At 37.4% G+C, this 27,851-nt stretch overlaps 11 protein-coding genes across 11 annotated transcripts; 5 read left to right on the top strand and 6 right to left on the bottom strand.

Moving 5' to 3' along the window:
• Positions 1 to 2,539: 2,539 nt before the first annotated feature.
• LOC129808143 (putative zinc finger protein 730) lies at positions 2,540 to 3,776 on the bottom strand. The gene has a single exon (XM_055857900.1). The coding sequence runs from the start codon at positions 3,652 to 3,654 to the stop codon at positions 2,602 to 2,604; it is 1,053 nt and encodes a 350-aa protein (XP_055713875.1). The 5' UTR covers positions 3,655 to 3,776; the 3' UTR covers positions 2,540 to 2,601.
• Positions 3,777 to 4,122: 346 nt separating this feature from the next.
• Positions 4,123 to 4,608, bottom strand: LOC129808157 (histone H2A). The gene has a single exon (XM_055857920.1). It carries the CDS (start codon positions 4,534 to 4,536, stop codon positions 4,162 to 4,164), a length of 375 nt encoding a protein of 124 aa, XP_055713895.1. The 5' UTR covers positions 4,537 to 4,608; the 3' UTR covers positions 4,123 to 4,161.
• Positions 4,609 to 4,830: 222 nt separating this feature from the next.
• LOC129808159 (histone H2B) lies at positions 4,831 to 5,249 on the top strand. Its single transcript, XM_055857924.1, has one exon. The coding sequence runs from the start codon at positions 4,862 to 4,864 to the stop codon at positions 5,231 to 5,233; it is 372 nt and encodes a 123-aa protein (XP_055713899.1). The 5' UTR covers positions 4,831 to 4,861; the 3' UTR covers positions 5,234 to 5,249.
• An 851-nt stretch (positions 5,250 to 6,100) lies between these two features.
• On the bottom strand, positions 6,101 to 27,103 carry LOC129808165 (histone H3-like). Its single transcript, XM_055857932.1, has 2 exons — positions 26,683 to 27,103; positions 6,101 to 6,457 (listed from the first exon to the last, which is right to left on the bottom strand). Exons 1-2 carry the CDS (start codon positions 27,029 to 27,031, stop codon positions 6,141 to 6,143), a joined length of 666 nt encoding a protein of 221 aa, XP_055713907.1. The 5' UTR covers positions 27,032 to 27,103; the 3' UTR covers positions 6,101 to 6,140.
• Positions 6,776 to 27,769, top strand: LOC129808164 (histone H3-like). The gene is made up of 2 exons (XM_055857931.1): positions 6,776 to 7,188; positions 27,413 to 27,769. Exons 1-2 carry the CDS (start codon positions 6,840 to 6,842, stop codon positions 27,727 to 27,729), a joined length of 666 nt encoding a protein of 221 aa, XP_055713906.1. The 5' UTR covers positions 6,776 to 6,839; the 3' UTR covers positions 27,730 to 27,769.
• Positions 7,889 to 8,403, bottom strand: LOC129808160 (histone H2B). The gene has a single exon (XM_055857925.1). It carries the CDS (start codon positions 8,350 to 8,352, stop codon positions 7,981 to 7,983), a length of 372 nt encoding a protein of 123 aa, XP_055713900.1. The 5' UTR covers positions 8,353 to 8,403; the 3' UTR covers positions 7,889 to 7,980.
• Positions 8,598 to 9,052, top strand: LOC129808156 (histone H2A). The gene has a single exon (XM_055857919.1). It carries the CDS (start codon positions 8,678 to 8,680, stop codon positions 9,050 to 9,052), a length of 375 nt encoding a protein of 124 aa, XP_055713894.1. The 5' UTR covers positions 8,598 to 8,677.
• Positions 10,307 to 11,063, top strand: LOC129808151 (histone H1-II-like). Its single transcript, XM_055857913.1, has one exon. It carries the CDS (start codon positions 10,337 to 10,339, stop codon positions 10,985 to 10,987), a length of 651 nt encoding a protein of 216 aa, XP_055713888.1. The 5' UTR covers positions 10,307 to 10,336; the 3' UTR covers positions 10,988 to 11,063.
• LOC129808152 (histone H1-II-like) lies at positions 20,850 to 21,596 on the bottom strand. The gene has a single exon (XM_055857915.1). It carries the CDS (start codon positions 21,574 to 21,576, stop codon positions 20,926 to 20,928), a length of 651 nt encoding a protein of 216 aa, XP_055713890.1. The 5' UTR covers positions 21,577 to 21,596; the 3' UTR covers positions 20,850 to 20,925.
• On the bottom strand, positions 23,292 to 23,888 carry LOC129808163 (histone H2A). Its single transcript, XM_055857929.1, has one exon. It carries the CDS (start codon positions 23,880 to 23,882, stop codon positions 23,508 to 23,510), a length of 375 nt encoding a protein of 124 aa, XP_055713904.1. The 5' UTR covers positions 23,883 to 23,888; the 3' UTR covers positions 23,292 to 23,507.
• On the top strand, positions 25,281 to 25,714 carry LOC129808158 (histone H2B). Its single transcript, XM_055857923.1, has one exon. It carries the CDS (start codon positions 25,307 to 25,309, stop codon positions 25,676 to 25,678), a length of 372 nt encoding a protein of 123 aa, XP_055713898.1. The 5' UTR covers positions 25,281 to 25,306; the 3' UTR covers positions 25,679 to 25,714.
• Positions 27,770 to 27,851: the final 82 nt, after the last annotated feature.

Raw genomic sequence — 27,851 nt, 5'->3', positions numbered from 1 at the left:
ATATACAGTTATGGAAACTACAAAATATAGTAAGCATAGACCCATCCATATATTTAACTAGGATAACTAAATGAAATTAATAGTTGACCAATATTAGTTACAGTATCTTTTTCATTTAGTTATCATAACTAAATTAGATTAGTAACGAGTACTATAACATATTAGTTCCAATAACTAAATAAATGGGGTTGATACCCATCATATTGGCTGTAATAACTATATCTTATTAGTTGTGGTTACTATAGCATTCATTGTGACGTCTATATCTTATTAGGTATGTAGACTAATTCGTAATACAGTAGACTCTCGCTGATTCGACTCTTTTAAGATCGGGCTACTTTTTAATTCGGGCAGCAGTTAAATTTGAAATAAGTTTGCTGACATTTTTCAAGTTTGATTACGATTATCAAATGAAGCAAATATGCTCAAATTTGCCATGGTTTAACTTAGGTTTGATGTGATTTTGCATTATTAAGGGATTTTCGTGATATTTACAATATATTTGAGTACGTAAACTCAATATGTGTATGCAAATGAATAAAAAATCGTTGCATTTCAAAAAGTTTGTCACCCGAATTTTCCTCTGATTCGGATGACATTTTGGTCCCAAATGCCCGAATTTGAGAGAGTCTACTGTAGTTGTTTTCTTTTAGAATTCTCAAAATTATTTTATTCTATTCATATTCATGTTCCATTTTCTTAAATATAAATTCATGTTATAAGAGCATAAGCATCCAACAGAAGTTTGCAGATAAAATTATGCACAATATCACTCTGTGATGGACAATCTATAATTTATAAGCCAAATTATTTCAAAATCTATTTATCACAAGCGATAAATGGATTTTAGAAAATATTCACCTGAGAGTCTCGCTGATTACACAAGAAGAAGATGGCATAGTGTAAGTGTGTCAAATTTCGGCATAGTTGCACGCAAGCGCCAAAGTCTCACGTTTGAAATGTAATATATTTAATAAAAATTACTTTTTTTATTCCTTCTACTTAAGGAGAGTTGCTTAAAACCTTGTAGACAGTTTATCGTCTTTATTTACTTTAAAATCATTCTTATTACATTTTAAAGTGAATAAAAATGAAGACATTGCTTTGGTGCCCTATTTCGGCCACCTTCATTGTCATAGTTCCTTGCCCTTCGAGAATTCTTCAAATGTCTTTTTCGCGTCATCTCGTTTGTCGAAGCTACATTTCTTGTTATTCTTTTGCATTGTATAATCTCGAGTATGTAAACACTAAAAATTCATGAAAATTCGAGAAACAGAAAAGGTGGCCGGAATTGCAAGTTGGCCGGAGTTTGGCACACTTACCCTATTAAGTATAAAATCTCTTTAAGATAGTGGGACTTGAAAGACGCGATATCCTTTCACGTGCACGTCTTTCGTAAGACTGAAGCACGGTGGCTGCTTGAAACTCGAAAAAGCTTCAACACATAACTAAAAAAAAACACTCTTTTCTATTGAAAAGGTTGTCAGAACTTTATGAAAATATAGGCCCATTTATTTGCATTAGTTGTGAGAACTAATAGGGTTTAGTGACCAATATTAGTTGGGATAATAATTAATGAAACCATTATGAAATAATTGCCGCAACTTATCTACGTAAATATTGCCTTATGTTCTCACTACTAGGGGAAAGTACTCTCCCTTCGAACGTTCATGCCTTCGAATATTGTGGATTTCTTATGGTTTTCGTAAGAGATTTACACTAAATTATCACGGAATTATCAACAATTGATGATAAGCCAACTAATATTTGATATAAATGTGTTAGTCTCTTAGGAAAACTAAAAGAAAAATCACATTATTCGAAGGCATGAACGTTCCAAGGGGGAGTACTTTCCCCTAATAAATTTATTATGAGTAAAATGTTTTAGGATTATAAGAACTTATTAAATAGATTTGATAATAATAACCCGATCAACTAATTTTCATTAGTAATGATGTCTAAACTTTTCTAAAAGTGTACCCTACCTACCATGGTCAGCTATTGACCGAGTGCGTTAGCAAAAACAAGCAAAAAAAATCGGTAGCTTTAATTAATAAGATTTTATTATATTAAAAAAAATACGTTTGCTATAGGAGTATTACCTAATTAAAAGACAAAAAGATAAAGAGAAAAATCTGTGATCTTGTTCACAATTGTCATATTTTGTTAAATTATTAACAATTTTATAATATTGCACGTGCACCATCAACCTGCTTTCCATGAACAATGGCTCTGGACCAATTTCTGCATCATTCTGGGCTCCTATGCAGAATAGCTTGAAAATAGCGAATGGCTTTCACTGGTTCAAGAGCACTTCATTTCTCACCAATAAACTCACTCAATAACCCAGAGGAATCGGTATTCCTGAAACGCACGAAATGAGAAGTTCGAGAAGACTCACTTTCTTGAACCGGAGCACAGAAGTATGCTTTATTGAATCACAACGTTACTTGTGGATGCGCGAGCGGACTCGCGGGCTTTGCATGTGACTTTTGTTTTGGATTTATTAAATTTTGTAAAAAAAAAGATATTTTACAAAGGTTTATGATTAAATTAATTTATTGAATAAAATGCAAAATACATAAATCAATGAATGCGCTTTTAGCTTATTTTTGGACCTGGAAAGAGATGCATCTGGTCTGGATGCATTTTCTTAAAATGACTCCGCAGGATTGAAATAGTTCTCAGTGTCTTTGAGCAGATTGGGCAATCTGCCTTCTCCCTATTCCCATGGATTTTCAGATGCTTGATCAATCGAAGGCGATTGTTGTAGATCTTACCGCAATAGTTACAAACTCCACCCTCAACATGGGTCAGCAAATGCTTCTTCAATGATCTCTCCACTTTAAATTCCTTCCCGCACTTCTCACACTGATAGTCTGGATTGTCAGAATGCAATTGCTTTATGTGGATATTCATCTGGCCAGTGATGTAGAATTCCTTTGGGCAGTAGGGACACTTGCAGACTTTCTTCTTCAGATGTTCCTTGTAGATGTGCGTCCGACGGGCTGTCCACCAGTAAAATTTCTCCCCACAGTATTCGCATTCATAGCGCTTGATCCCATTGTGATAATCCATGTGCTGCACATAGTGAGATCCCTTGATCTCCTTCCCGCAAATATTGCAGGGTTTGGTCTCCTTTGGCTTAATCGACTGGATTTTTCTCTCTTTGCGACATTTGTGCTTTCTAAATGTCTCAAATCCCCTGAACACCAATTTGCAGCGTTTGCAGAGAATCTTACGGGCTTCCTGCTCTTCTCTGAACTCTGCCTCCTGCTCATTTCTAAAATCTTCAGTAGCATCCAGACAATCAACATTTTCATCTCTCTCATGGAGCTCATGAACTTTCTCCTCCAAAGATTTCCCAGCAATGTCCAAGTTAACTTCAGGAATCACCATATTCCACGACTCCAATTCCCTCAGTTTCTCTTCTGTCTCCAGGCATTTTTCCCTGAAGGAGTACGCATTGATCATGTTCTCCTCGCATCTCGTGCAAATTTGTGTGGGAAAAGACTTGTAGTCAGTCAGGGATATTCCAATCACAGTGAAGTAAATGCTCCTGTACGGAAGAGAGTTGTGCAGAGTTCCGGAAACATATTTCAATGGTTCTTCACGCGATTGGAGACACAATCTACACACTGACCACTCTTCCATCTCAATAAAACTTTTGTTAGTCGAATTTTATGTTAGCAAAAATGCACTAGAAATGTCAGGTTATGCTGATGGTGAAACATTTTTCAATGACAACCACTAGTTGCGTGAAACATCATTGAAACATTTTGGGCTTGTGGAAGGGCACAGGTAAATAGGAAAAATTTAGTCATGAGATATGAAGCTTGGGATCGTGCAAAGCATAGGTACTTTCTCCTAATTCCTCGATTCGCCTTCCAGCTTCCACTCCCGGAAATGGATTTTGACAACAAATCTTCGCAGAGACGATAATATAGAAATGTAACGCTATTGTCCATCTGGATTAACAAATAATAAGCCTATTAAATCAAAATTTGTTAATTAATCCCTGAAATTGCAAATCTTAGGAAGTTCTTTATAATAAATCAATACAATTTTAAGATTTCTATTAACTCTTTATGAATAGATTTAGTCGCCCTCAAAAGGGCGTTTTTATTGATGCTTTTAGAATGTCCCGGGTATTTGGAGAATTTATGTCTTCTTCTCGGTCTTCTTGGGCAGGAGAACTGCCTGGATGTTGGGCAGAACACCGCCTTGGGCAATTGTGACTCCGGACAGCAATTTGTTCAATTCCTCGTCATTGCGGATGGCCAATTGAAGATGACGTGGAATGATCCTGGTCTTCTTGTTGTCACGGGCAGCATTGCCGGCCAACTCAAGAACTTCAGCAGCCAGATATTCCATGACGGCAGCCAAGTAAACCGGAGCTCCAGCACCGACTCTCTCAGCGTAATTTCCCTTTCGCAGGAGACGATGGATACGTCCCACGGGAAACTGGAGCCCAGCACGATTGGAACGAGTCTTCGCCTTTCCCTTCACTTTTCCTCCCTTTCCACGTCCAGACATTTCAGATGATTATTCTGTAGATTGATGTCACACGAAATACACTCAGCAAGAGCAGTCAATTGACTATTAAAAAATCAACACTAACTCTCAGTATTTATGCGTTTAGTTGCCTGAAAAAGTAAAGCCTCACCTTTCGCACACTAACTCATTTCCCCCTCCATTCGTAGTCATTCCCATTGAATGAACAGATGTTCAATAGTGTGAATCATGAATGTGTGAGTAGCCGACCTGAAATGTTTAGGGTTACCAAGTCCATAAATACTGTGAAAATGAACCAAATGCTTTTAGTATTGATTGTGAATTCACTGAGAATACTTAATCTACAATGGCCCCGAAGACTAGTGGAAAGGCTGCCAAGAAGGCTGGAAAAGCCCAAAAGAATATCTCGAAGACGGACAAGAAGAAGAAGCGCAAGCGTAAGGAGAGCTATGCCATCTACATCTACAAAGTGCTGAAGCAGGTTCATCCTGACACTGGCATCAGCAGCAAAGCCATGAGTATCATGAACAGCTTCGTGAATGATATTTTTGAGCGCATTGCTGCAGAGGCTTCTCGTCTGGCCCATTACAACAAGCGCTCGACCATCACGAGTCGCGAGATCCAGACTGCCGTGCGTCTCCTGCTGCCCGGTGAATTGGCCAAGCACGCCGTGAGTGAAGGCACCAAAGCCGTCACCAAGTACACCAGCTCCAAGTAAATCTTTTGATTTGCAACGGAAAACGGCCCTTTTGAGGGCCACAAAATACATTACGTAAAGAGTTTTGATTATTCTTAAATGACTGGAATATAAAATGATCTCGCTGAGAACGACACGATAGCGTTTCGATTTGAATGTCTTCTCCAACTTAATCACAATAACATTAATGATACATTATTTGCAAGAAGTGAAAAACCAAATCACAGTAGCTTTTTTATTTATTGCAAAGTTGAATGTCGTTAAATGTTCAGAAGATTACTTCGACGTTTCATTCCAATTAAAAGAAACCGTTGAAATTTGCGTTTTCCTAGAATGTTTGTCTGCTTTGCAATTCTCTGAAAGAAAAGCGCAACGAAATGCGGCCTTTTCAATTTTGTTATAAAAGAATTTAATACTTTTTATACTCAATACTTTAACTCAATTCAATTAATTGAAATTTGAGATTTTTTAAGCTATGCAAGTCATTGTGAGAAGGTATCGACCTCGAGGCAGCCTAGGACGAGGTGGCTGAATCAAATTTAGAATCTTGCCTTGGGATCGAACCCAAACATCTTCCTGAAGTGGCGGAGGAACGACAAAAGTGGGCTGCTAATTTGGATGTCATGGGCCCGCGACCCCAATAGGGATAAGCGGTTGAAAATGAATGAATAATACAGAATTTAACTACAGAAATGCTTCGGATTATAGTCAAAATAACAAAACCTACCAGATTCCATTCAGGAACGTCTTCCCCGTAATTTAGACGTTTCTTTCATGTTCCCAAAATTGACCAAATTATTGTTTCTAAACAAAAGCAATTAAAAGAATAAACTAAAATTAAAGACTTATTATTGCAAACTCTTTAAATATTGTTTTGTGGCCCTGAAAAGGGCCGTTTTTTGTTGGGTTAGAGGATTATCTACAGCATTTAACCTCCAAAACCGTACAGAGTGCGACCTTGGCGCTTGAGGGCATAGACAACGTCCATGGCAGTGACTGTCTTCCTCTTGGCGTGTTCAGTGTAAGTCACAGCATCACGGATAACATTCTCCAAAAAGACCTTGAGGACACCGCGGGTCTCCTCGTAGATCAGTCCAGAGATACGCTTCACGCCACCGCGACGAGCCAAACGACGGATGGCTGGCTTCGTGATGCCCTGGATGTTGTCACGCAACACCTTCCTGTGCCTCTTTGCGCCTCCTTTACCAAGTCCCTTGCCTCCTTTGCCACGTCCAGTCATTTTTCCTGATTGATTGCGTTAGCACGATGTACTTCCAAAGAGGGTTCAACACGAACTCATGTCGTTTGGTTCGAAAATTCGACTTTTGTTAACTAAACCACGCCCATTTTCAATAAATTTTCTATTTTTTTTGTGTAAATTACATAAATTCAATGTACATTTTTACTAAAACAGAAAGGAAATACTTTTTATTAAAATATTTATTGCTTTCGAATAATAAATTCTATCAAAATTAATAAAATGTTACAATATCCCCCACTACTTGACAGAGAAATTTCCCCCTCCACGACCAAAAGCAATCGCATAAAAGGCCTGAAAACGCAGTAACAGAAAATTTTTTCTGTCAAACACTCACAGCGTTAGCATCGTCAGAGAATTTATAGAAAAATGGCCCGTACGAAGCAGACTGCCCGTAAATCAACTGGTGGAAAAGCTCCTCGCAAGCAGCTGGCCACCAAGGCTGCTCGCAAGAGTGCCCCAGCAACTGGCGGAGTCAAGAAACCCCATCGCTACCGCCCAGGAACAGTGGCTCTCCGTGAGATCCGTCGTTACCAGAAGAGCACAGAATTGCTCATCCGCAAGCTGCCCTTCCAGCGTCTCGTCCGTGAGATTGCTCAGGATTTCAAGACTGACTTGAGATTCCAGAGCTCTGCCGTGATGGCTCTCCAGGAGGCAAGTGAGGCTTACCTCGTTGGCTTGTTTGAGGACACGAACCTGTGTGCCATCCATGCCAAGCGTGTCACAATCATGCCCAAGGACATCCAGCTGGCTCGTCGTATTCGTGGGGAGCGTGCTTAAATTTCCTATAACCTCAAAAAACGGCCCTTTTCAGGGCCACAATTCTATATTATAAAGAGTTCACTTAAATCTGCTAGAACTTGAAATATTTTCATGAACAGAATTTGTTTAGAAAACTGCAGAGCACACAAAATCGTTTTACATTTTTCTTAATATTGCTTTTGTCCAACGAATCCTTCCGTACTCAACAGGTCAATTTTAAAGGCATAAAAATATACCGTCTGCCCAATTCTTATTACATGAGTCAAATTGTAAAGCACAATTTATCATAGGAAATTTAATAGTTCCGACAGCTCCAAGTAATTACCCCGAGATGTTATTTCTGGAACTCAGAATGTGAAAATTTGATAGTCATCGGACGCATGGGTAGCGAGATTCAATTTTTCCCAAAAATAAATACACGGGCAGCATAGGAAAAATGCATTTCTCCTAGAATGTCATTCTGAGTGGAATCGTCATTTCGTTTAATAATTCTGAACAAGCATTAAGTATATTTTCTAATTATTTCTTAAGTATATTTTTAATTTACATTTCCTTTGCAATAAGTAAAAGTCACTTACATACATGACATTTTTCATGATTGTTGGAGAAGACATTCAAATCGAAACGCTATCGTGTCGTTCTCAGCGAGATCATTTTATATTCCAGTCATTTAAGAATAATCAAAACTCTTTATGAAATGTATTTTGTGGCCCTCAAAAGGGCCGTTTTTCGTTGCAAATCAAAAGATTTACTTTGAGCTGGTGTACTTGGTGACGGCTTTGGTGCCTTCACTCACGGCGTGCTTGGCCAATTCACCGGGCAGCAGGAGACGCACGGCAGTCTGGATCTCGCGACTCGTGATGGTCGAGCGCTTGTTGTAATGGGCCAGACGAGAAGCCTCTGCAGCAATACGCTCAAAAATATCATTCACGAAGCTGTTCATGATACTCATGGCTTTGCTGCTGATGCCAGTGTCAGGATGAACCTGCTTCAGCACTTTGTAGATGTAGATGGCATAGCTCTCCTTACGCTTGCGCTTCTTCTTCTTGTCCGTCTTCGAGATATTCTTTTGGGCTTTTCCAGCCTTCTTGGCAGCCTTTCCACTAGTCTTCGGGGCCATTGTAGATTAAGTATTCTCAGTGAATTCACAATCGATACTAAAAGCATTTGGTTCATTTTCACAGTATTTATGGACTTGGCAACCCTAAACATTTCAGGTCGGCTACTCACACATTCATGACTCACACTATTGAACATCTGTTCATTCAATGGGAATAGCTACGAATGGAGGGGGAAATGAGTTAGTGTGCGAAAGGTGAGGCTTTACTTTTTCAGGCAACTAAACGCATAAATACTGAGAGTTAGTGTTGATTTTTTAATAGTCAATCGACTGCTCTTGCTGAGTGTATTTCGTGTGACATCAATCTACAGAATAATCATCTGAAATGTCTGGACGTGGAAAGGGAGGAAAAGTGAAGGGAAAGGCGAAGACTCGTTCCAATCGTGCTGGACTCCAGTTTCCCGTGGGACGTATCCATCGTCTCCTGCGAAAGGGAAATTACGCTGAGAGAGTCGGTGCTGGAGCTCCGGTTTACTTGGCTGCCGTCATGGAATATCTGGCTGCTGAAGTTCTTGAGTTGGCCGGCAATGCTGCCCGTGACAACAAGAAGACCAGGATCATTCCACGTCATCTTCAATTGGCCATCCGCAATGACGAGGAATTGAACAAATTGCTGTCCGGAGTCACAATTGCCCAAGGCGGTGTTCTGCCCAACATCCAGGCAGTTCTCCTGCCCAAGAAAACCGAGAAGAAGACATGAATTCCCTAATTGTCCAGGACATTCCAAACACATCAACAAAAACGCCCTTTTGAGGGCGACTAAATCTATTCATAAAGAGTTAATAGAAATCTTAAAATTGTATTGATTTATTATAAAGAACTTCCAAAGATTTGCAATTTCAGGCATTAATTAACGAATTTTGATTTAATGGGCTTATTTTATGTTAATCCTCATATGTGCCCTTTGAGGATCAAACCACACAACAAAGATCCATTTGGTTTAGATTATTTGAATGTATGAATTTATATAATATTTTTCAACCTGAGCTACCTCAATAATACTGAATTAGTAGAAGATTAATGTAACATTTAGTTTGAAGTCATTTTTACAATATTTCTTTTGTAAAAATATACAAATAACACATTTTTTACTATGAATTATCTAACAAAAAAAAAGAAATAATTTTCACATGAGATCTTGGAGGCAGGATATCACCTAATTTTTCCTGCACATAGAAAACTAATGTTTAAGTTATTATTAACATAATGTTGCATCATTATTTAAATATCTCCTCATTAACTTTTATTTTCCATTTTTTATAAATTTAAAATATATCGCGTTTTCTGGAAGAAATAAATATCTTAACAACTAACGGAATTAAGAACGCATCGAAGTTGCAAAAGTATTTTTACCACTTTTATGTTTTCTCAATTTTTAGCACTTTTATAAAATTATAATGTGAAATGTATCTAGTTGTATTTAATTATCTGAAATGTTATAAATAAAGTGATTTTTTCAACACAAAATGATCGAATATATTGTTTGAAGAAGACCCTCAAATTGAATTCATGGTGAGGGTAATTTTTAACTTTAAAATACGTCAAATTCAGTTTATAAATCTAGTTTCTTCTAGTCTATCATTTCTGAAAATATATTTTGTTATAATTTGGAAAAGTTAAATAAAAAATTCGACAATTTAATTATGGAAAATAAACAACATTTTCAAATGGTATTAGTTTTCGCCAATATTTATGAGTGACTTTGTCGTTGCAATTTTGTGATTATTTTCGAAAATATTAGAATAGGATGGATGTATTTTTATAATATATTTAATAGACATTTGGTCTTTCTATATGACTAAGTATGGAGAAGTTAAATTTAGAAAAAAATAAGTTTTTTTCAAAGTCTTGCAAATAGATGGAAAAATTGAGTGCAGATCAAAGCCAAATTCCGGTTCCAATAAATAGGTTACCTTTTCAAGTAAGGTAAAATGTGGTGTTTTCTGGTAATTTTCTTGAGATATCTACCCAGAAATCGTATAGAATGGCAGAAGAGACATCCGTGGAAGTAGCCCCAGCAGTATCCCCATCCGGGAAGAAGGCTAAGGCCTCCAAAAGTGCTGGCCCAAAGAAACCTCGAGTGAAGCCAACGCACCCGAAGACATCTGAAATGGTTAACAATGCCATTAAAGATCTGAAGGAGCGTGGTGGATCATCCCTGCAGGCCATCAAAAAGTTTGTGGCAGCCCACTACAAGGTTGATGCTGAGAAATTGGCCCCGTTCATCAGACGCTACCTGAAATCCGCCGTGACAAGTGGAGCTCTGGTTCAGACCAAAGGAAAGGGAGCGTCTGGCTCATTCAAGTTGGCCGGATCAGCAAAAGGCGAAAAGTCAGCGACAAAGAAGCCCCGTGTGAAGAAAGCTTCTGGAGAGAAGAAAGTGAAGAAGGCTGCATCGCCCAAGAAGAAAGCAACTACTGCAGCCAAGAAGGCAGTCGCAGCGAAGAAGCCAAGTGGTGAGAAAAAGAAGGCAGCTGCACCAAAGAAAGCTGCAGTAAAGAAGTCTGCCCCCAAGCAGAAATCCACAAAGGCATCTTCGAAATCAGCAGGAACAAAGCCAAAAGTTCCCAAGCCGAAGAAGACTGGATCACCGAAGAAAGCTGCACCAAAGAAGACAGCAGCCAAGAAGAAGTAACTTTCTTCAACTTTCCATTACTTCTCTTCCCACATTGGGAAAAATCAATCAAACAGCCCTTTTTAGGGCTATCAAACTATTACATAAAGAGTTGAGTAAATCTTATCAGACAATACACATTAATATTAAAGCTTGAAAAGCAAATAGTATATTTTAAGATCACGACAAACGAATGATAATATTGTTACTAACCTTGATTAAATTCCCATCAGTTTCCCACAGTCATTTCTCGGCTTCGCGTCCCACTTTTATTCAGCAGATGAATTCATGTAAAATTGAGTTTTTCCTAATGCTTTATGATCAAATATAATAGTTCAGTGAGGAAAAAAATTTTCCATTTCGTGAAAACTCGGAAAAACTCCGGGTCATATATGACCCTGTTGTACTCAAGGGAAGTGTACATACCATTTTCAAAATCTATATTACGGGCTTTCTGAGAGTTTTTTTGCTTGAAGTTGTTAATTTGGCCAAAACCATGGCAAACTGGATTGCTTTGATGAAAACTGTACTCCTGGTGTTCAAGGAATCTTCCTGGAAATCCCTTGAACAGTCACTGTCACAATATTTTGAGTGGTATTTGGCAAAAATAAACTTATCCACATATTTATTCACACACAATACAATTGTACAATATGAGACGCTTGCAGAATACTCTAAAATATTGCAAAATATGTTATAATTCATCAGATATAAGATGAAATGTCCAGGAGCAAGATGTCCCACCTGAATTTCACGAAGAAAAACAATGTCCCAACTACATTTCGCTATAGCTTTGGGACGAAAACACTGTTACCCTTGGCGACCACAGGGTCATATATGACCCGGAAAATTCTACATGCTTTTCTGGAAAATTGAGAGTAGTTTATTATATCAAAATATGCAATATACAATCTTTGGATATTCTATTTTGTGTTACTAAAGAACTTTTTGCTGAAAAAACTAAATTAATATAAAAAAAATTTGAAAAAGAAAAGTCATTTCACAAAGTTCGAAATTAGTGATTTTTGATCTCAAATATTTTCTTTTCCTGAATATCTAGAGTCTTGAGAAAATTAGGCAAGAATCTTACATCCTTGTATTATGATGTCGTGCACAATCCGATAGATTTCAATTAATGCAAATAGTAAAAAAAAATTGTTTTTTCCCCGGGGTCATTTATGACCCTAATGACGCGAAAGAGTTAAGCCAAAGAACGGATTAGTCAGAAACTAATTGATCCCAATCATTATTTTAAACCGACTAAATTGAGCATATTATAAACCACTATAATTAATTTTGGAGACAGCAGATTTTAATTTACATTCAATATTAAAAAAATATTAAATATTCCTTGTTGAATATTGTGTTGAAATGCCCAGAGAAACAAAGGAGCATCATCTACGCACGAGATGTAGTGAGCAAAGCCTTACTAACCCTTTAAGGACGAAAAGGGTAAAAATTGAGGGTCAGTAAAAGAGTAATTTTTTCTAACTTTAGAGCAAAACACAGTTTTAGAAGGCCGTAGGAAAAATTTCATTTTTGGGTCACGGGTGACCCAATCGTTCCTAAAGGGTTGAAAGGCTCCCGGAAAGGCCAAGAAATGCGCCAATCCGCACGTACTTGGAATACCGAAGTCAATTCATTTTAATTTGATATAGAAAGTTTCCGGACTTCTTGTGGCATTCTATGGCTCTCTTACCTAAACAGAAAGACGACTTGGTAAGATTGGTTCTTGGAATGGAGAACAATGAACATCCTATTGAGGCGGATTAGCTATCTAAATATCCAACCAAGGTATCCAAAATTTGAGTCAAATTCACCTCTACATATCAATTTATTTTTAAACGTATTAAACTTAATTTTTGTGAAAACAAAGACTTGCCAAGTTTCTTAATAATTTTTCTGAAAAGAGAGTAACAACAAAAAATATCAATTGGTATTGAAAATATCGCACTTAAAACTTGAAACATTGATGCTTATAAGCACGCTGTCCAATATGAGGCCTTGCCCTTACCCTATTAGTACTTTTTAAGCTAAAAAATGACGAATTTTTAAATTTTCATATTGAAAATTGATTTTAATTATTTTTTATACTTCGAATTTTTTTTAATCAAAACTCTTCGAAATAAAAACTAACAATACTTCAAAATAATTACTTTTCTTTAGTGAAAATTTATTATCAGTCATTGCTGTTATCAGAAAAATTACTTAAATTTTTGTTAATGAAATAAAAGTAATATAATAACATCTAAGTAATTAAAATAGCATACAAAAATCACTATATTATCGATATTTAAGCATTAAATATTATAATAAGGGTTTGTATTGCCTAATCGATAGGTAAAAAAATATTAACACCCAAAATTGTGAAGGTTTTCTCTAGTTGGCTAAAAGTGCTCTATTTTCGTTTGAAGTTTGAATTCATTGTGAATATTGTCCTCTGTTTTAATATTTAATAGCTATGTATATCTAGGACAAATAAGGCCATATGAGGATGCATTCTTAATTTCTATTCCTTTAAAAAAATTAAAATCAGCATAGGCGTAAAAGAGCTTTTAAAACGCTACTTTAGTTAAACATTCATATTAGGAGTATATTACAGTGCAAAGCAAATATTGCTATATTAATGATAAAACAAAACGGTCAGTGATTATAAAAATACGATAAATAAATGTATATTATTAAAAAAAAATATATGAATAAAAAAATAAATAAAAAATAAAACGACGCTAAGCAAGAATCGAACTCGAGACCTTTGTGTTATAAACATCGTCAACTTGCCCGCTGCGCCACTGCTGCATCTGTTGGTTCTAGGATTTTATTTATCATATACAGTTTTGCATGCAATCATTCTGGACGCTTTTCTTAAAGGGAAAAAAAAATTAGCACTTTTTGAGTATGACACAATCCTTATGATGCCCATTCCCGTCTATGTTCTTAATATGAAGCCAATCAAAATTTGATGACTCGATGACCTCCCTTGTGAGTGAAAAGTTGCACATGGATGAAAATGTAACTAATAAAGTTCTCTATCAAACCCACAAAACAGATTGTTAGGGACAGTCCTAGTTTTAGAGATATTTTAGATTAAAGTAGCAAAAAAGTTAGATTTTTCCATGTTTTCTGACATATATGAGACTACAGCTCCCCTGGTGTCAGTTGTACGAACTCCATCTGTCCAAAGGATTATCAGGCATGTAAAGGAGAACAAATGTTCCCATATAAAGAAATAAATCGGTTCAGCAGAATCGGAGATATAGCTACCTAAGTATCAGAAAACGGCAAAAACGGTTTTGCTTAGATTCCAGGCGCAAAAACAAAATGAAATCAAAATTATAAGTATTTTCGTAAATCATTTGACCCTAGCAATAGAAAAAAATAGCATGAGAACCCAGGGACAAAAAAAAAGTTTAAAATTGTTGCACAGTAGTGTTATTAATCGTGTCGAGATATTGTAATACAAGGTAATCATTTTTACAATGTCCATATCCCGTGTTGGAAGAATCTGATAAGTCCATTATAGACCGCCCAGGAGCGCCTTCTCCGCTGTGTGGATGTTTCTTCCGCTCCCGGAGTTGTTGGGCGTAGGCGGTGCATTATATTGCGGTATTATTGCATATGAAAATTGTCTAAATTAGACATTGAGATTTTTGCACCGGGCGGGACCGCGGGACTCGAACTCACAACAGTAAGTCGAGCCAGAGAATCGATCCACCCAAGAGCCAATGGTCTTGCCTATTGCGCCACTGATTCACAAAATTAGCTTATCACCACTTATTCTCGAAGACTTTATACTTTACTTTATTCTTCTTCTTGTGATACACTTCACAAACCGAAAACCTTACAATTACTTATCCTATATATACAATATAGACATTATATGTATACATATAGGATTTGGGAAAGGGGGATATCGAGGGAAAACTCTCCTTTTAATTTAATAAATGGTTTAATTCAGTACTATGCAACTTCATCACGTCTCCTCCCTTGAACAGAACTCTATAATACTATTTGTTCTACTGATCGGGTACTACGTTCCCAGTGAAATCATTCCAAATTCCAAATTCATTCCCACACGGCCCTTCCTGACAATAAGTTGACCCCCGGACAACTTCAGAGTCAATCCTCATTAAACTTTTATCATCATCAAGAGCAATCATTGAGTCTCCAGCGTTGCATGGTGTTACAGCAATTCCCAAGCATGAAAAGATCACTCCCCACTTCTTCTTTCGTCTTCTGTCCATTTTGGTAATGTTTAACGGTCTTGTGTCCTTTCGGTAGATTACTTGTCTTGTATCCTTCCTTCTTGAAATATTCAAAGTTTCTCCATTCTTTCGCTGTTTCGTCTTCAGTATCTTCTTTGAGATGTCCTTTCGCTCGCATCTTCTTTTTCTTGGTCTCGTCTTCTTTGGTAAACATGAGGCGATCTCGTCTTCAACTTCTGCATGTAATTTTTGCACTACTTCAAACTCATATTCTTCGCATGGTATCAGTTTGATCCAATTTTCATCTTCAGAGTCGTCTTTTTTCGTCATTTCCGTCTTATTAATTTCATCTTCACACTCTTCGTAGACATCTTTAGCTTCATCTTCATCAACCAATTTCTCCTTATCATTCACATATTCGTCACATCGAATCTGCATAATCCAATTGTCATCATCAAAGATTTTTTCCTTCGTATTTTCCATATTTGGAGTTTCGTCTTCATCCTTGTCCTGAACCAACATTTGAAGCATCCTTGGGGCACCCTTTTCTTTATTGATCTTTAGTTCACTCTTCTGGAAATCAATTAAAGCTTCATCATGTTGCACAATGCGCAGTGCAAGCTCTTCTTCTTTTCCATGACAAGACAAATTTCTCTTCACGCATTGATTGATAAGTCCTTTCTTCGTCAAAAAGTCCAATAATTCGTCGTATTGCACAATTCGTCGTGCAAGATCCTTTTTCTTCCCATTGCAAGGCAAATTTCTCTTCTCACATTCTTTCACAAGTCCACACTTGGTAAGGCAAGTAACCAATTCCTTAAAGCTTCTCATCTTTCGTCATTCGTTCTACAGTTATCGTCTTTCGTGTTCTTGTAACTCTTTTGCCGTTACTATCCTTCGTCTTCTTGTACCTCTTCAGCAGATACCGTCTTTCATCTTCTTGCAACTCTTCAGCAGTTGCCGTCTTTCGTCTTCGTAACTCTTCCGCAGTTACGGTCTTTCGTCTTCTTGTAACTCTTCAGCAGTTACTATCCTTCGTCTTCTTGTACCTCTTCAGTAGATACCGTCTTTCGTCTTCTTGCAACTCTTCAGCAGTTACCGTCTTTCGTCTTCTTGTAACTCTTCAGCAGTTGCCGTCTTTCGTCTTCGTAACTCTTCCGCAGTTACGGTCTTTCGTCTTCTTGTAACTCTTCGTTCTCACTTCTTGTTCTTTTTACGTCTTCTACTTCATATCACGTCTTTTCATTAATTTTTCATCGTTTTTCTCCACACATTTTTTTATCGGCCTCCTCAAAATTCCACGTCGTTTTTATTTTTCCCAGCAATATTCTACCCCCATCCCGGTTGAGCCCCCATGTAGGATTTGGGAAAGGGGGATATCGAGGGAAAACTCTCCTTTTAATTTAATAAATGGTTTAATTCAGTACTATGCAACTTCATCACGTCTCCTCCCTTGAACAGAACTCTATAATATTATTTGTTCTACTGATCGGGTACTACGTTCCCAGTGAAATCATTCCAAATTCCAAATTCATTCCCACATACATATCAGATACCTTTCTCACAAAATAACTCGTCGCCTTAATTCTTCGTAAAACACATCCATACTGGATGGCTGCTTCACTTGAAATGACTTGATAGTGTTCCATACATTGCTCAGTTTCCTCAGTTTTTAAATTGAGTAAAAATTAATCTTGTTCTGAGTCTTTTTTTTATGTAGTTCGAGCAGAAAAACTAAAGAGAATTAATATTTACTGTAACCATATTTAAATTTATGCTACAATAAATATAATTTGATCAATTGTAATAACTTCCCCCTCCACTGAGCATAGAAAACTTCCCCGCCGCAGTCCAAAGCGAGTGCATAAAAGGCCTGAAAATGTACTAAATGCTACAGATTCCGCTCTTGTCAGTCAGCAAGTTCAGAAGTGTTTTATAGAAGTGCTTTATCAGTAAGGCGACGAGTTATACAAAGTGAAAACTGAAGATCTTCATTGAAGAACAGTGTTATATCAAGCTTCCAAGCAAACAACGAAGTCGAGCTCAAGCTTAACCAATATCAACTCCAAGGAGTGTTGGAGTAGGACCACCAGAAATTCTCATTGTGTCACCAACATGCCTCTAACTCCTGATTTTGGAGAAGTCATGCAGATCCCCAACTATATCATAAATCTGATGGACGACGCCAAAACAACAGAAGAACGTGGGGCAATATTGGCCTACTTCTGGCTCTTTGGCAGCTCTCATTGTAGTGCCTACAAAGCTAGTCATCCACAGCTGGAAAACAGCACCCAACCCCATCAGGTGAATTTCAGCGCATCCCCGACTATTAATTCTGGATTTAGGACTGAAACAAACCAAACACCGTTAGCATCAACATCAGCCGTGCAGAAGAGTATTCCACTCAGACAATCAGTCAACAGTGACCAAGGAAATGCAGCGCCGAAAGTTGAGATTCGCAGAACACCTCACTACCCATTTTCTCAGGAAATTCATGACTGGGTCAAATATAGAAATTATGTAAGGAAGAGATATAAGCAAACCGGGAAGTCTTCCTACAAACTCAAGATGAAAACAGCTCAAGCTCAAATCCAAATGAGAGTAAAGGATTTGAAGGCTAATATGGCACAGGAAGCCTTGCTCTCGGAGAAGTTTTCCACGCTCAGTGTGTAGGAGGAATTGATTATAATTTAATGTTAGTTTAAGGTTGAAATGTGGTAATAAAAAATGTTCTTTCTAATTTTGGTTTTTTGTATTTTAACTGCTCGACCTCCGAAAAAACAACTTCACTATCCTGGCTTCCAAACTGCGATATTTGTAATCCTAGATCCCATGGTATCGAATTTCCACTACTGCTCCAACAGATCAAACTCAACTGCCAGTCTCTCCACGATCAAAGTTTAACCATCCTGGAGCGACTAGCTCTTAACCGATTTGGTGAAATTTGAAGTTTTAGCTGAGATTTTGAAAGGTTATCGCTTAGCGGGTTTCATATTTTTTTTTTACTTTGAATTCCTCTCCTGGTTATAGCATAATCTAACTGGATCGGATCATAAGTGTTCTGGCCGATAGGAAAAATGTTTTTTGGGTCACCTTGTGACACAATCGTTTGAAAGGGTTAAATTCAGTGTTCGAAAAATTTTCTACACTAGAGGCGCTGCGTTCACTGAGTTCCAGAGATTCAAAAGCAATAAAGGGGTCACATTGACATATTCAATGCTTTTCGAAAAGCAGTTAAAAAAGCCCAGACTATTTACTGTAATGCCGGCATCTGACCTAAAGGTTTAGCCCAGTTCCCGAGGGTTTCAAAATTCGAAATAGCAACCAAAATTTTAATTGATTTTTTAAGTTATAATTCTCCATTAAATCTTGATTGATAAGAAATTAGAGAAGGCAAGCCTGAAGCCCGTATAACTGAGCACTAAAAATCAATGGGATTTAACATTTATTAATTTTTATACTTAATAGTTGCGATACTGAGCAAAAGTTTTATTTCACATCCTGAAGTTCTGAAAAAGTAACTTCAAACTTTGTATATATACAGTAGAGTCTCGCTATAGTCCATATTTGGTTTCAAATTTGACACTTGGGTCGCACTATAGTCCATGTAATTTTTTAAAATTATCAACGATTTTTAGTATTGAAATTGCTCGACGGCTTCCACTTTCTTTGCGATTGTGGTACTTGTCCTTGCTTTCTTCATTGTGGATCACAACTATCACAACTACCCAGCAAAACTTCGTTCTGCAATTCCGCAATTTTTCTTCTTCTTCCTTTTTTAACGGGCATCATTCAAAAACCGCATTAGCGATCGGAACGGCAAATAACCAAAGCTATCAAAATTTGTCTCGAATAAGCAAAGTCTCACACCCGTTACCTAATGGCTGCTTCAGAGACGGTTATTTCAAATTTATACATTTTATTGGAAAAATTGACGAAAATATACTTATTGAAATGAAAAGAATATTTTTTTCATAAATAATAAATAATTTTAAAGGCCTCAGCTGAAAATCACATCGTAAAATTTTTTTTTTGTTCTCAAGAAAATTCTTGTACAATTTATCAAAAAAATGCAGAATTTTCGGTCGGGAGTCTGTTTAATACTGCTATTTAATCCTTCTCTATAGACAGCATGCCCTCGCAGTATTTATTATATAAAATATACCATGAAAATCGTGATTATAAATTCTACCAAGTTGATAAATAATTTCAGAAAAAATATTCCAAGTCCATTTTGACAGAACGACATCTTGAGGAAAGTGCCGAAAATTCATAAAATTTTCTGTAGAAATTCTGCAGAAAATTCTGCAGAATTTTCATACAACGATCGGATCCACCCTTAGAACAAAATTCTGCAGAATTTTCGGCAGTTATATTTTCAAATCTGACGAATTTCTGCAGAATTCTGCAGAATTTGCCGGGTGGGTACTTAATAAAGTTTGCGAAAAATATTAAAATAATTATGCATGTCGCATACTAAAAAACATAACCTAACTTAAAATCAGTTTTTTGAAATCAACGGTCAATAAATTGTGGACTATAGAGCGATGGCCTATAGCGAGACTACTGTATTTTAATCTAATAGAGAATGCTTCAAATGAATTATTCTAGTCAGATCAGATACAAATATTTAGAGAATTTCAGGAATTATCAAAAACTCTTTATGAAATGTATTTGTGGCCCTCAAAGCAATTAACCCTCTAACGGGTAAGACCGCCTCCAGGCGGTCATTCTATAAAACGCATTTACTATAACTATACTATTTTCTATAAAACGCATTTAATCGAGAAGAAGACATAAATTCCCTAATTCTCCAGGGCATTCCAAACACATCAAAAACCGCCCTTTTGAGGGCGACCAAAACGATTCATAAAGATTTCTATCTATAATCTTAAACTTATTGCTATGAAAAGAAGCTGCATTAAAAGAAATAACGTCGTAATTTACGAAATGCTTTTCTTTTTTTTTACCTTTTAACGACGACATTTTCGCTGAGCGATAATCAGTAATGAATTGATATTTAGAGGTGAATTTGACTCAAATTTTGGATACCTTGGTTGGATATTTAGATAGCTAATCCGCCTCAATAGGATGTTCATTGTTCTCCATTCCAAGAACCAATCTTACCAAGTCGTCTTTCTGTTTAGGTAAGAGAGCCATAGAATGCCACAAGAAGTCCGGAAACTTTCTATATCAAATTAAAATGAATTGACTTCGATATTCCAAGTACGTGCGGATTGGCGCATTTCTTGGCCTTTCCGGGAGCCTTTTAACTCTTTAGGAACGATTGGGTCACCCGTGACCCAAAAATGAAATTTTTCCTATGGCCTTCTAAAACTGTATTTTGCTCTAAAGTTAGAAAAAATTAAAAAAATATTTAATAATTTTTTTTTAATATTGAATGTAAATTAAAATTGCTGTCTTCAAAATTAATTACAGTTTGTAATATGCTCAATCTAGTCGGCTTAAAATAATGATTGGATCAATTAGTTATTGACTAATCCGTTCTTTGGTTTAAGCCGAGAAATGACTCAGTGGGAAACTGATGGGAATTTAATCAAGGTTAGTAACAATATTATCATTCGTTTGTCGTGATCTTAAAATATACTATTTGCTTCTCAAGCTTTAATATTAATGTGTATTGTCTGATAAGATTTGCTCAACTCTTTATGTAATAGTTTGATAGCCCTAAAAAGGGCTGTTTGATTTATTTTTCCCAATGTGGGAAGAGAAGTAATGGAAAGTTGAAGAAAGTTACTTCTTCTTGGCTGCTGTCTTCTTTGGTGCAGCTTTCTTCGGTGATCCAGTCTTCTTCGGCTTGGGAACTTTTGGCTTTGTTCCTGCTGATTTCGAAGATGCCTTTGTGGATTTCTGCTTGGGGGCAGACTTCTTTACTGCAGTTTTCTTTGGTGCAGCTGCCTTCTTTTTCTCACCACTTGGCTTCTTCGCTGCGACTGCCTTCTTGGTTGCAGTAGTTGCCTTCTTCTTGGGCGATGCAGCTTTCTTCACTTTCTTCTCTCCAGAAGCTTTCTTCACACGGGGCTTCTTTGTCGCTGACTTTTCGCCTCTTGCTGATCCGGCCAACTTGAATGAGCCAGACGCTCCCTTTCCTTTGGTCTGAACCAGAGCTCCACTTGTCACGGCGGATTTCAGGTAGCGTCTGATGAATGGGGCCAATTTCTCAGCATCAACCTTGTAGTGGGCTGTCACAAACTTTTTGATGGCCTGCAGGGATGATCCACCACGCTCCTTCAGATCTTTAATGGCATTGTTAACCATTTCAGATGTCTTCGGGTGCGTTGGCTTCACTCGAGGTTTCTTTGGGCCGACACTTTTGGAGGCCTTAACCTTCTTCCCGGATGGGGATACTGCTGGGGCTACTTCCACGGATGTCTCTTCTGCCATTCTATACGATTTCTGGGTAGATATCTGTGGAGAATTACCTGTGGTAAACAATAATTTCTCTGTGATAGGATTCTGTGATATCTAATACCCTCTTCTTCCTGCCCAGTTTCCCTATAAATATATTGTGGTGTTATAAATCTGTCAGGGACTGTGTGTTTCTTGGGCTTCCTTCTACCGTTTGTGATATTCACGTACCTAGAAATATATATTCCTTTAGTAAATGTCTTCAACAGTGATCCGGAACGTAGGCGGCTGGATTTTCCAGAAGACGTTTCCTCGATGACCGCCAAATGCCCTTCACGAAATCCACTGAGGCAGTGAAACACAATTATCACCTTCACCAATTATTTTATTTACAAGTATTCTCCTCTTAGATTTCACTGAACACGTTTAACTCTACGTCACGTAAATTTTTCTGTAGTTTGAACTAATATTTAATTTATAATTCACAAAATAAACTTATAACTTTCTCTCCTCACGTTTCTTTGCAAAATCAAGTCTTCTTACGTAACTTTTCAGACTGGTTACCGCTCATTCCCCTACTTTCTTTCCAGCTGATCTTTTTCACCACTTTTTCCTCCTTCTCTCTCCCTCCATACATGTTCAAAATCCAACCGTCTTTTGTCTCTTATTTTTAAGAGATCTTATAGAATGGAAATTCTATACAATATCTCAAGAAAATTACCAGAAAACACCCCATTTTACCTTACTTGAAAAGGTAACCTATTTATTGGAACCGGAATTTGGCTTTGATCTGCACTCAATTTTTCCATCTATTTGCAAGACTTTGAAAAAAACTTAATTAATTCTAAATTTAACTTCTCCCTACTTAGTCATATAGAAAGACCAAATGTCTATTAAATATATTATAAAAATACATCCATCCTATTCTAATATTTTCGAAAATAATCACAAAATTGCAACGACAAAGTCACTCATAAATATTGGCGAAAACTAATACCATTTGAAAATGTTGTTTATTTTCCCTAATTAAATTGTCGAATTTTTGATTTAATTTTTCCAAATTATAATAAAATATATTTGCAGAAATGATAGACTAGAAGAAACTAGATTTATAAACTGAATTTGACGTATTTTTAAGTTAAAAATTACCCTCACCATGAATTCAATTTGAGGGTCTTCTTCAAACAATATATTCGACCATTTTGTGTTGAAAAAATCAGTTTATTTATAACATTTCAGATAATTAAATACAACTAGATACATTTCACATTATAATTTTATAAAAGTGCTAAAAATTGAGAAAACATAAAAGTGATAAAAATTCCTTTGCAACTTCGATGCGTTCTTAATTCCGTTAGCTGTGAAGATATTTATTTCTTCCAGAAAACGCGATATATTTTAAATTTATAAAAAATGGAAAATAAAAGTTAATGAGGAAATATTTAAATAATGATGCAAAATTATGTTAATAATAACTTAAACATTAGTTTTCTATGTGCAGGAAAAATTAGTTAACATTCTGCCTCCAAGAGCTCATGTGAAAATTATTTCTTTTTTTTTGTTAGATAATTCATAGTAAAAAATGTGTCATTTGTATATTTTTACAAAAGAAATATTGTAAAAATGACTTCAAACTAAATGTTACATTAATCTTCTACTAATTCAGTATTATTGAGGTAGCTCAGGTTGAAAAATATTATATAAATTCATACATTCAAATAATCTAAACCAAATGGATCTTTGTTGTGTGGTTTGATCCTCAAAGGGCACATATGAGGATTAACATAAAATAAGCCCATTAAATCAAAATTCGTTAATTAATGCCTGAAATTGCAAATCTTAGGAAGTTCTTTATAATAAATCAATAGAATTTTAAGATTTTTATTAACTCTTTATGAATGGATTTAGTCGCCCTCAAAAGGGCGTTTTTGTTGATGTGTTTGGAATGTCCTGGACAATTAGGGAATTTATGTCTTCTTCTCGGTTTTCTTGGGCAGGAGAACTGCCTGGATGTTGGGCAGAACACCGCCTTGGGCAATTGTGACTCCGGACAGCAATTTGTTCAATTCCTCGTCATTGCGGATGGCCAATTGAAGATGACGTGGAATGATCCTGGTCTTCTTGTTGTCACGGGCAGCATTGCCGGCCAACTCAAGAACTTCAGCAGCCAGATATTCCATGACGGCAGCCAAGTAAACCGGAGCTCCAGCACCGACTCTCTCAGCGTAATTTCCCTTTCGCAGGAGACGATGGATACGTCCCACGGGAAACTGGAGTCCAGCACGATTGGAACGAGTCTTCGCCTTTCCCTTCACTTTTCCTCCCTTTCCACGTCCAGACATTTCAGATGATTATTCTGTAGATTGATGTCACACGAAATACACTCAGCAAGAGCAGTCGATTGACTATTAAAAAATCAATTTTCGATTTCAAAAGTCTATATTTTCTCCTATTGGTTATAATTCTACCTTAAAAGCTAACATGGTTTGGTTTAATTTCTGAGTACTAGGTACCCTTTGTGGAACCTTCGTTGTACATTTTAAAATGACGTGCTAGAAGCACTGTATCTGTCTTTGCTGATCTTTTAAAAGTTAAAATAAATTGTGTTAAACACAGGAAAAAGAGTAAAACCTGCATTTTTGTCATGGTGATTTTTATCTTAAAACTACCTTAAACTACCTTAAATCTAATATCACATTTACATATTTACAGAGTTGGGCAATGCTCTTAAATCGAGCCTGGGCAGCCCTAAATCATTTTTGGCCCTCCTTATTCTATTGATTAGGGGGTTTCTGTGCAAAGTGCACTTCTTTAAAATATTCTTTCCTAATTTTCTAATGAATTTTTTGAGCAATGGAATGTCACCAACTCGATGCAGCTCCTCTATCCGAGTATCTCTGGGAAGACGTAGGGCCATTCTGATGCACTTGTTTTGCACAATCTGGAGTTTCTTGAGATATGAGGGAGTCCCATGTCTCCAAACAATAGACCCGTAGGTCATTTGTGGTCTGATTATGGCTTTATATAAAAGTAATTTATTCTTTTTGCTGAGGGCTGACCATGGATTAATCAAGTGCATCAGGGACCACACTGAATTCTTGGCCTTCTTATGGACGGCCTTAATATGGCCAGAAAAGGTTAATTTTTGGTCAATATCGACCCCTAAATATTTGACTGACTTTTTCCAATCTATCGCGTGACGATTTATAGAGACTGACCTCTTCATGATATTTTTCCTGGATTTTGCCTTGCGGCAAAAAACAATGGCTTCCGTTTTAGCGGCGTTGGTCTTGATTTTCCATTTGGAAAAATAGTCATGAATTTGGTCAAGTCCCTTGTCCAGGGCTTTAATCGCTCTGGGTACCCGGGAAGTGAAGTCGCTGACGTACACTGCCGTGTCATCAGCAAACATGGCGACATTACACTTCTCGGGCACGGGGATATCTTGGGTATAGATGTTGAAAAGGGTAGGAGAGAGACAACTCCCCTGAGGGACTCCAGCAGGGATTAAAAAATCAACACTAACTCTCAGTATTTATGCGTTTAGTTGCCTGAAAAAGTAAAGCCTCACCTTTCGCACACTAACTCATTTCCCCCTCCATTCGTAGCTATTCCCATTGAATGAACAGATGTTCAATAGAGTGAGTCATGAATGTGTGAGTAGCCGACCTGAAATGTTTAGGGTTGCCAAGTCCATAAATACTGTGAAAATGAACCAAATGCTTTTAGTATCGATTGTGAATTCACTGAGAATACTTCATCTACAATGGCCCCGAAGACTAGTGGAAAGGCTGCCAAGAAGGCTGGAAAAGCCCAAAAGAATATCTCGAAGACGGACAAGAAGAAGAAGCGCAAGCGTAAGGAGAGCTATGCCATCTACATCTACAAAGTGCTGAAGCAGGTTCATCCTGACACTGGCATCAGCAGCAAAGCCATGAGTATCATGAACAGCTTCGTGAATGATATTTTTGAGCGCATTGCTGCAGAGGCTTCTCGTCTGGCCCATTACAACAAGCGCTCGACCATCACGAGTCGCGAGATCCAGACTGCCGTGCGTCTCCTGCTGCCCGGTGAATTGGCCAAGCACGCCGTGAGTGAAGGCACCAAAGCCGTCACCAAGTACACCAGCTCCAAGTAAATCTTTTGATTTGCAACGAAAAACGGCCCTTTTGAGGGCCACAAAATACATTACGTAAAGAGTTTTGATTATTCTTAAATGACTGGAAGATAAAATGATCTCGCTGAGCACGACACGATAGCGTTTCGATTTGAATGTCTTCTCCAACAATCATGAAAAATGTCATGTATGTAAGTGACTTTTACTTATTGCAAAGGAAATGTAATATACTTAATGCTTGTTCAGAATTATTAAACGAAATGACGATTCCACTCAGAATGACATTCTAGGAGAAATGCATTTTTCCTATGCTGCCCATGTATTTATTTTTGGGAAAAATTGAATCTCGCTACCCATGCGTCCGATGACTATCAAATTTTCACATTCTGAGTTCCAGAAATAACATCTCGGGGTAATTACTTGGAGCTGTCGGAACTATTAAATTTCCTATGATAAATTGTGCTTTACAATTTGACTCATGTAATAAGAATTGGGCAGACGGTATATTTTTATGCCTTTAAAATTGACCTAAAATTGAGTACGGAAGGATTCGTCGGGCAAAAGCAATATTAATGGCGTTGGCACACCTTTCAATTGAATAAAATTCAATTGATTGAAATTTCACCTCTTACTCTTTCAAACTAAAAAAAGATATGTTTATCTCTTTCTGTCAAATGAAAATTGAAATTCCAATTTCATTTGAGGAAAAGAGATAAACATATCTTATTTTAGTTTGAAAGAGGTGAAATTGCAAACGATTGAATTTTACTCAACTGAAAAGGTGTGCCAGTGCCATAAGAAATGAAATGTAAAACGATTTTTAGAGATTGGAGTGCAGTGCACTGCAGTTTTCTAAACAAATTCTGTTCATGAGAATATTTCAAGTTCTAGCAGATTTAAGTGAACTCTTTATAATATAGAATTGTGGCCCTGAAAAGGGCCGTTTTTTGAGGTTGAAGGAATTTAAGCACGCTCCCCACGAATACGACGAGCCAGCTGGATGTCCTTGGGCATGATTGTGACACGCTTGGCATGGATGGCACACAGGTTCGTGTCCTCAAACAAGCCAACGAGGTAAGCCTCACTTGCCTCCTGGAGAGCCATCACGGCAGAGCTCTGGAATCTCAAGTCAGTCTTGAAATCCTGAGCAATCTCACGGACGAGACGCTGGAAGGGCAGCTTGCGGATGAGCAATTCTGTGCTCTTCTGGTAACGACGGATCTCACGGAGAGCCACTGTTCCTGGGCGGTAGCGATGGGGTTTCTTGACTCCGCCAGTTGCTGGGGCACTCTTGCGAGCAGCCTTGGTGGCCAGCTGCTTGCGAGGAGCTTTTCCACCAGTTGATTTACGGGCAGTCTGCTTCGTACGGGCCATTTTTCTATAAATTCTCTGACGATGCTAACGCTGTGAGTGTTTGACAGAAAAAATTTTCTGTTACTGCGTTTTCAGGCCTTTTATGCGATTGCTTTTGGTCGTGGAGGGGGAAATTTCTCTGTCAAGTAGTGGGGGATATTGTAACATTTTATTAATTTTGATAGAATTTATTATTCGAAAGCAATAAATATTTTAATAAAAAGTATTTCCTTTCTGTTTTAGTAAAAATGTACATTGAATTTATGTAATTTACACAAAAAAATAGAAAATTTATTGAAAATGGGCGTGGTTTAGTTAACAAAAGTCGAATTTTCGAACCAAACGGCATGAGTTCGTGTTGAACCCTCTTTGGAAGTACATCGTGCTAACGCAATCAATCAGAAATAATGACTGGACGTGGAAAAGGAGGCAAGGGACTTGGTAAAGGAGGCGCAAAGAGGCACAGGAAGGTGTTGCGTGATAACATCCAGGGCATCACGAAGCCAGCCATCCGTCGTTTGGCTCGTCGCGGTGGCGTGAAGCGTATCTCTGGACTGATCTACGAGGAGACCCGCGGTGTCCTCAAGGTCTTTTTGGAGAATGTTATCCGTGATGCTGTGACTTACACTGAACACGCCAAGAGGAAGACAGTCACTGCCATGGACGTTGTCTATGCCCTCAAGCGCCAAGGTCGCACTCTGTACGGTTTTGGAGGTTAAATGCTGTAGATAATCCTCTAACCCAACAAAAAACGGCCCTTTTCAGGGCCACAAAACAATATTTAAAGAGTTTGCAATAATAAGTCTTTAATTTTAGTTTGTTGTTCTTTTAATTGCTTTTG

This window comes from Phlebotomus papatasi, chromosome 3 (assembly GCF_024763615.1).
Source record: "Phlebotomus papatasi isolate M1 chromosome 3, Ppap_2.1, whole genome shotgun sequence".
NCBI lineage: Eukaryota > Metazoa > Arthropoda > Insecta > Diptera > Psychodidae > Phlebotomus > Phlebotomus papatasi.
The sequence above is the reverse complement of the archived record's forward strand: the minus strand, read 5'-3'. Positions and strand labels throughout refer to the sequence as shown.

Bases quoted from the DNA above. Each gene is read 5' to 3' on its own strand.
- LOC129808143 (XM_055857900.1), bottom strand. From the start codon at position 3,654: ATGGAAGAGTGGTCAGTGTGTAGATTGTGTCTCCAATCGCGTGAAGAA.
- LOC129808157 (XM_055857920.1), bottom strand. From the start codon at position 4,536: ATGTCTGGACGTGGAAAGGGAGGAAAAGTGAAGGGAAAGGCGAAGACT.
- LOC129808159 (XM_055857924.1), top strand. From the start codon at position 4,862: ATGGCCCCGAAGACTAGTGGAAAGGCTGCCAAGAAGGCTGGAAAAGCC.
- LOC129808164 (XM_055857931.1), top strand. From the start codon at position 6,840: ATGGCCCGTACGAAGCAGACTGCCCGTAAATCAACTGGTGGAAAAGCT. The intron at 7,189-27,412 runs GTGTCACAATCA...GCAATCAATCAG, and splicing joins GTGTGCCATCCATGCCAAGC to AAATAATGACTGGACGTGGA.
- LOC129808160 (XM_055857925.1), bottom strand. From the start codon at position 8,352: ATGGCCCCGAAGACTAGTGGAAAGGCTGCCAAGAAGGCTGGAAAAGCC.
- LOC129808156 (XM_055857919.1), top strand. From the start codon at position 8,678: ATGTCTGGACGTGGAAAGGGAGGAAAAGTGAAGGGAAAGGCGAAGACT.
- LOC129808151 (XM_055857913.1), top strand. From the start codon at position 10,337: ATGGCAGAAGAGACATCCGTGGAAGTAGCCCCAGCAGTATCCCCATCC.
- LOC129808152 (XM_055857915.1), bottom strand. From the start codon at position 21,576: ATGGCAGAAGAGACATCCGTGGAAGTAGCCCCAGCAGTATCCCCATCC.
- LOC129808163 (XM_055857929.1), bottom strand. From the start codon at position 23,882: ATGTCTGGACGTGGAAAGGGAGGAAAAGTGAAGGGAAAGGCGAAGACT.
- LOC129808158 (XM_055857923.1), top strand. From the start codon at position 25,307: ATGGCCCCGAAGACTAGTGGAAAGGCTGCCAAGAAGGCTGGAAAAGCC.
- LOC129808165 (XM_055857932.1), bottom strand. From the start codon at position 27,031: ATGGCCCGTACGAAGCAGACTGCCCGTAAATCAACTGGTGGAAAAGCT. The intron at 6,458-26,682 runs GTGTCACAATCA...GCAATCAATCAG, and splicing joins GTGTGCCATCCATGCCAAGC to GAAAAATGACTGGACGTGGC.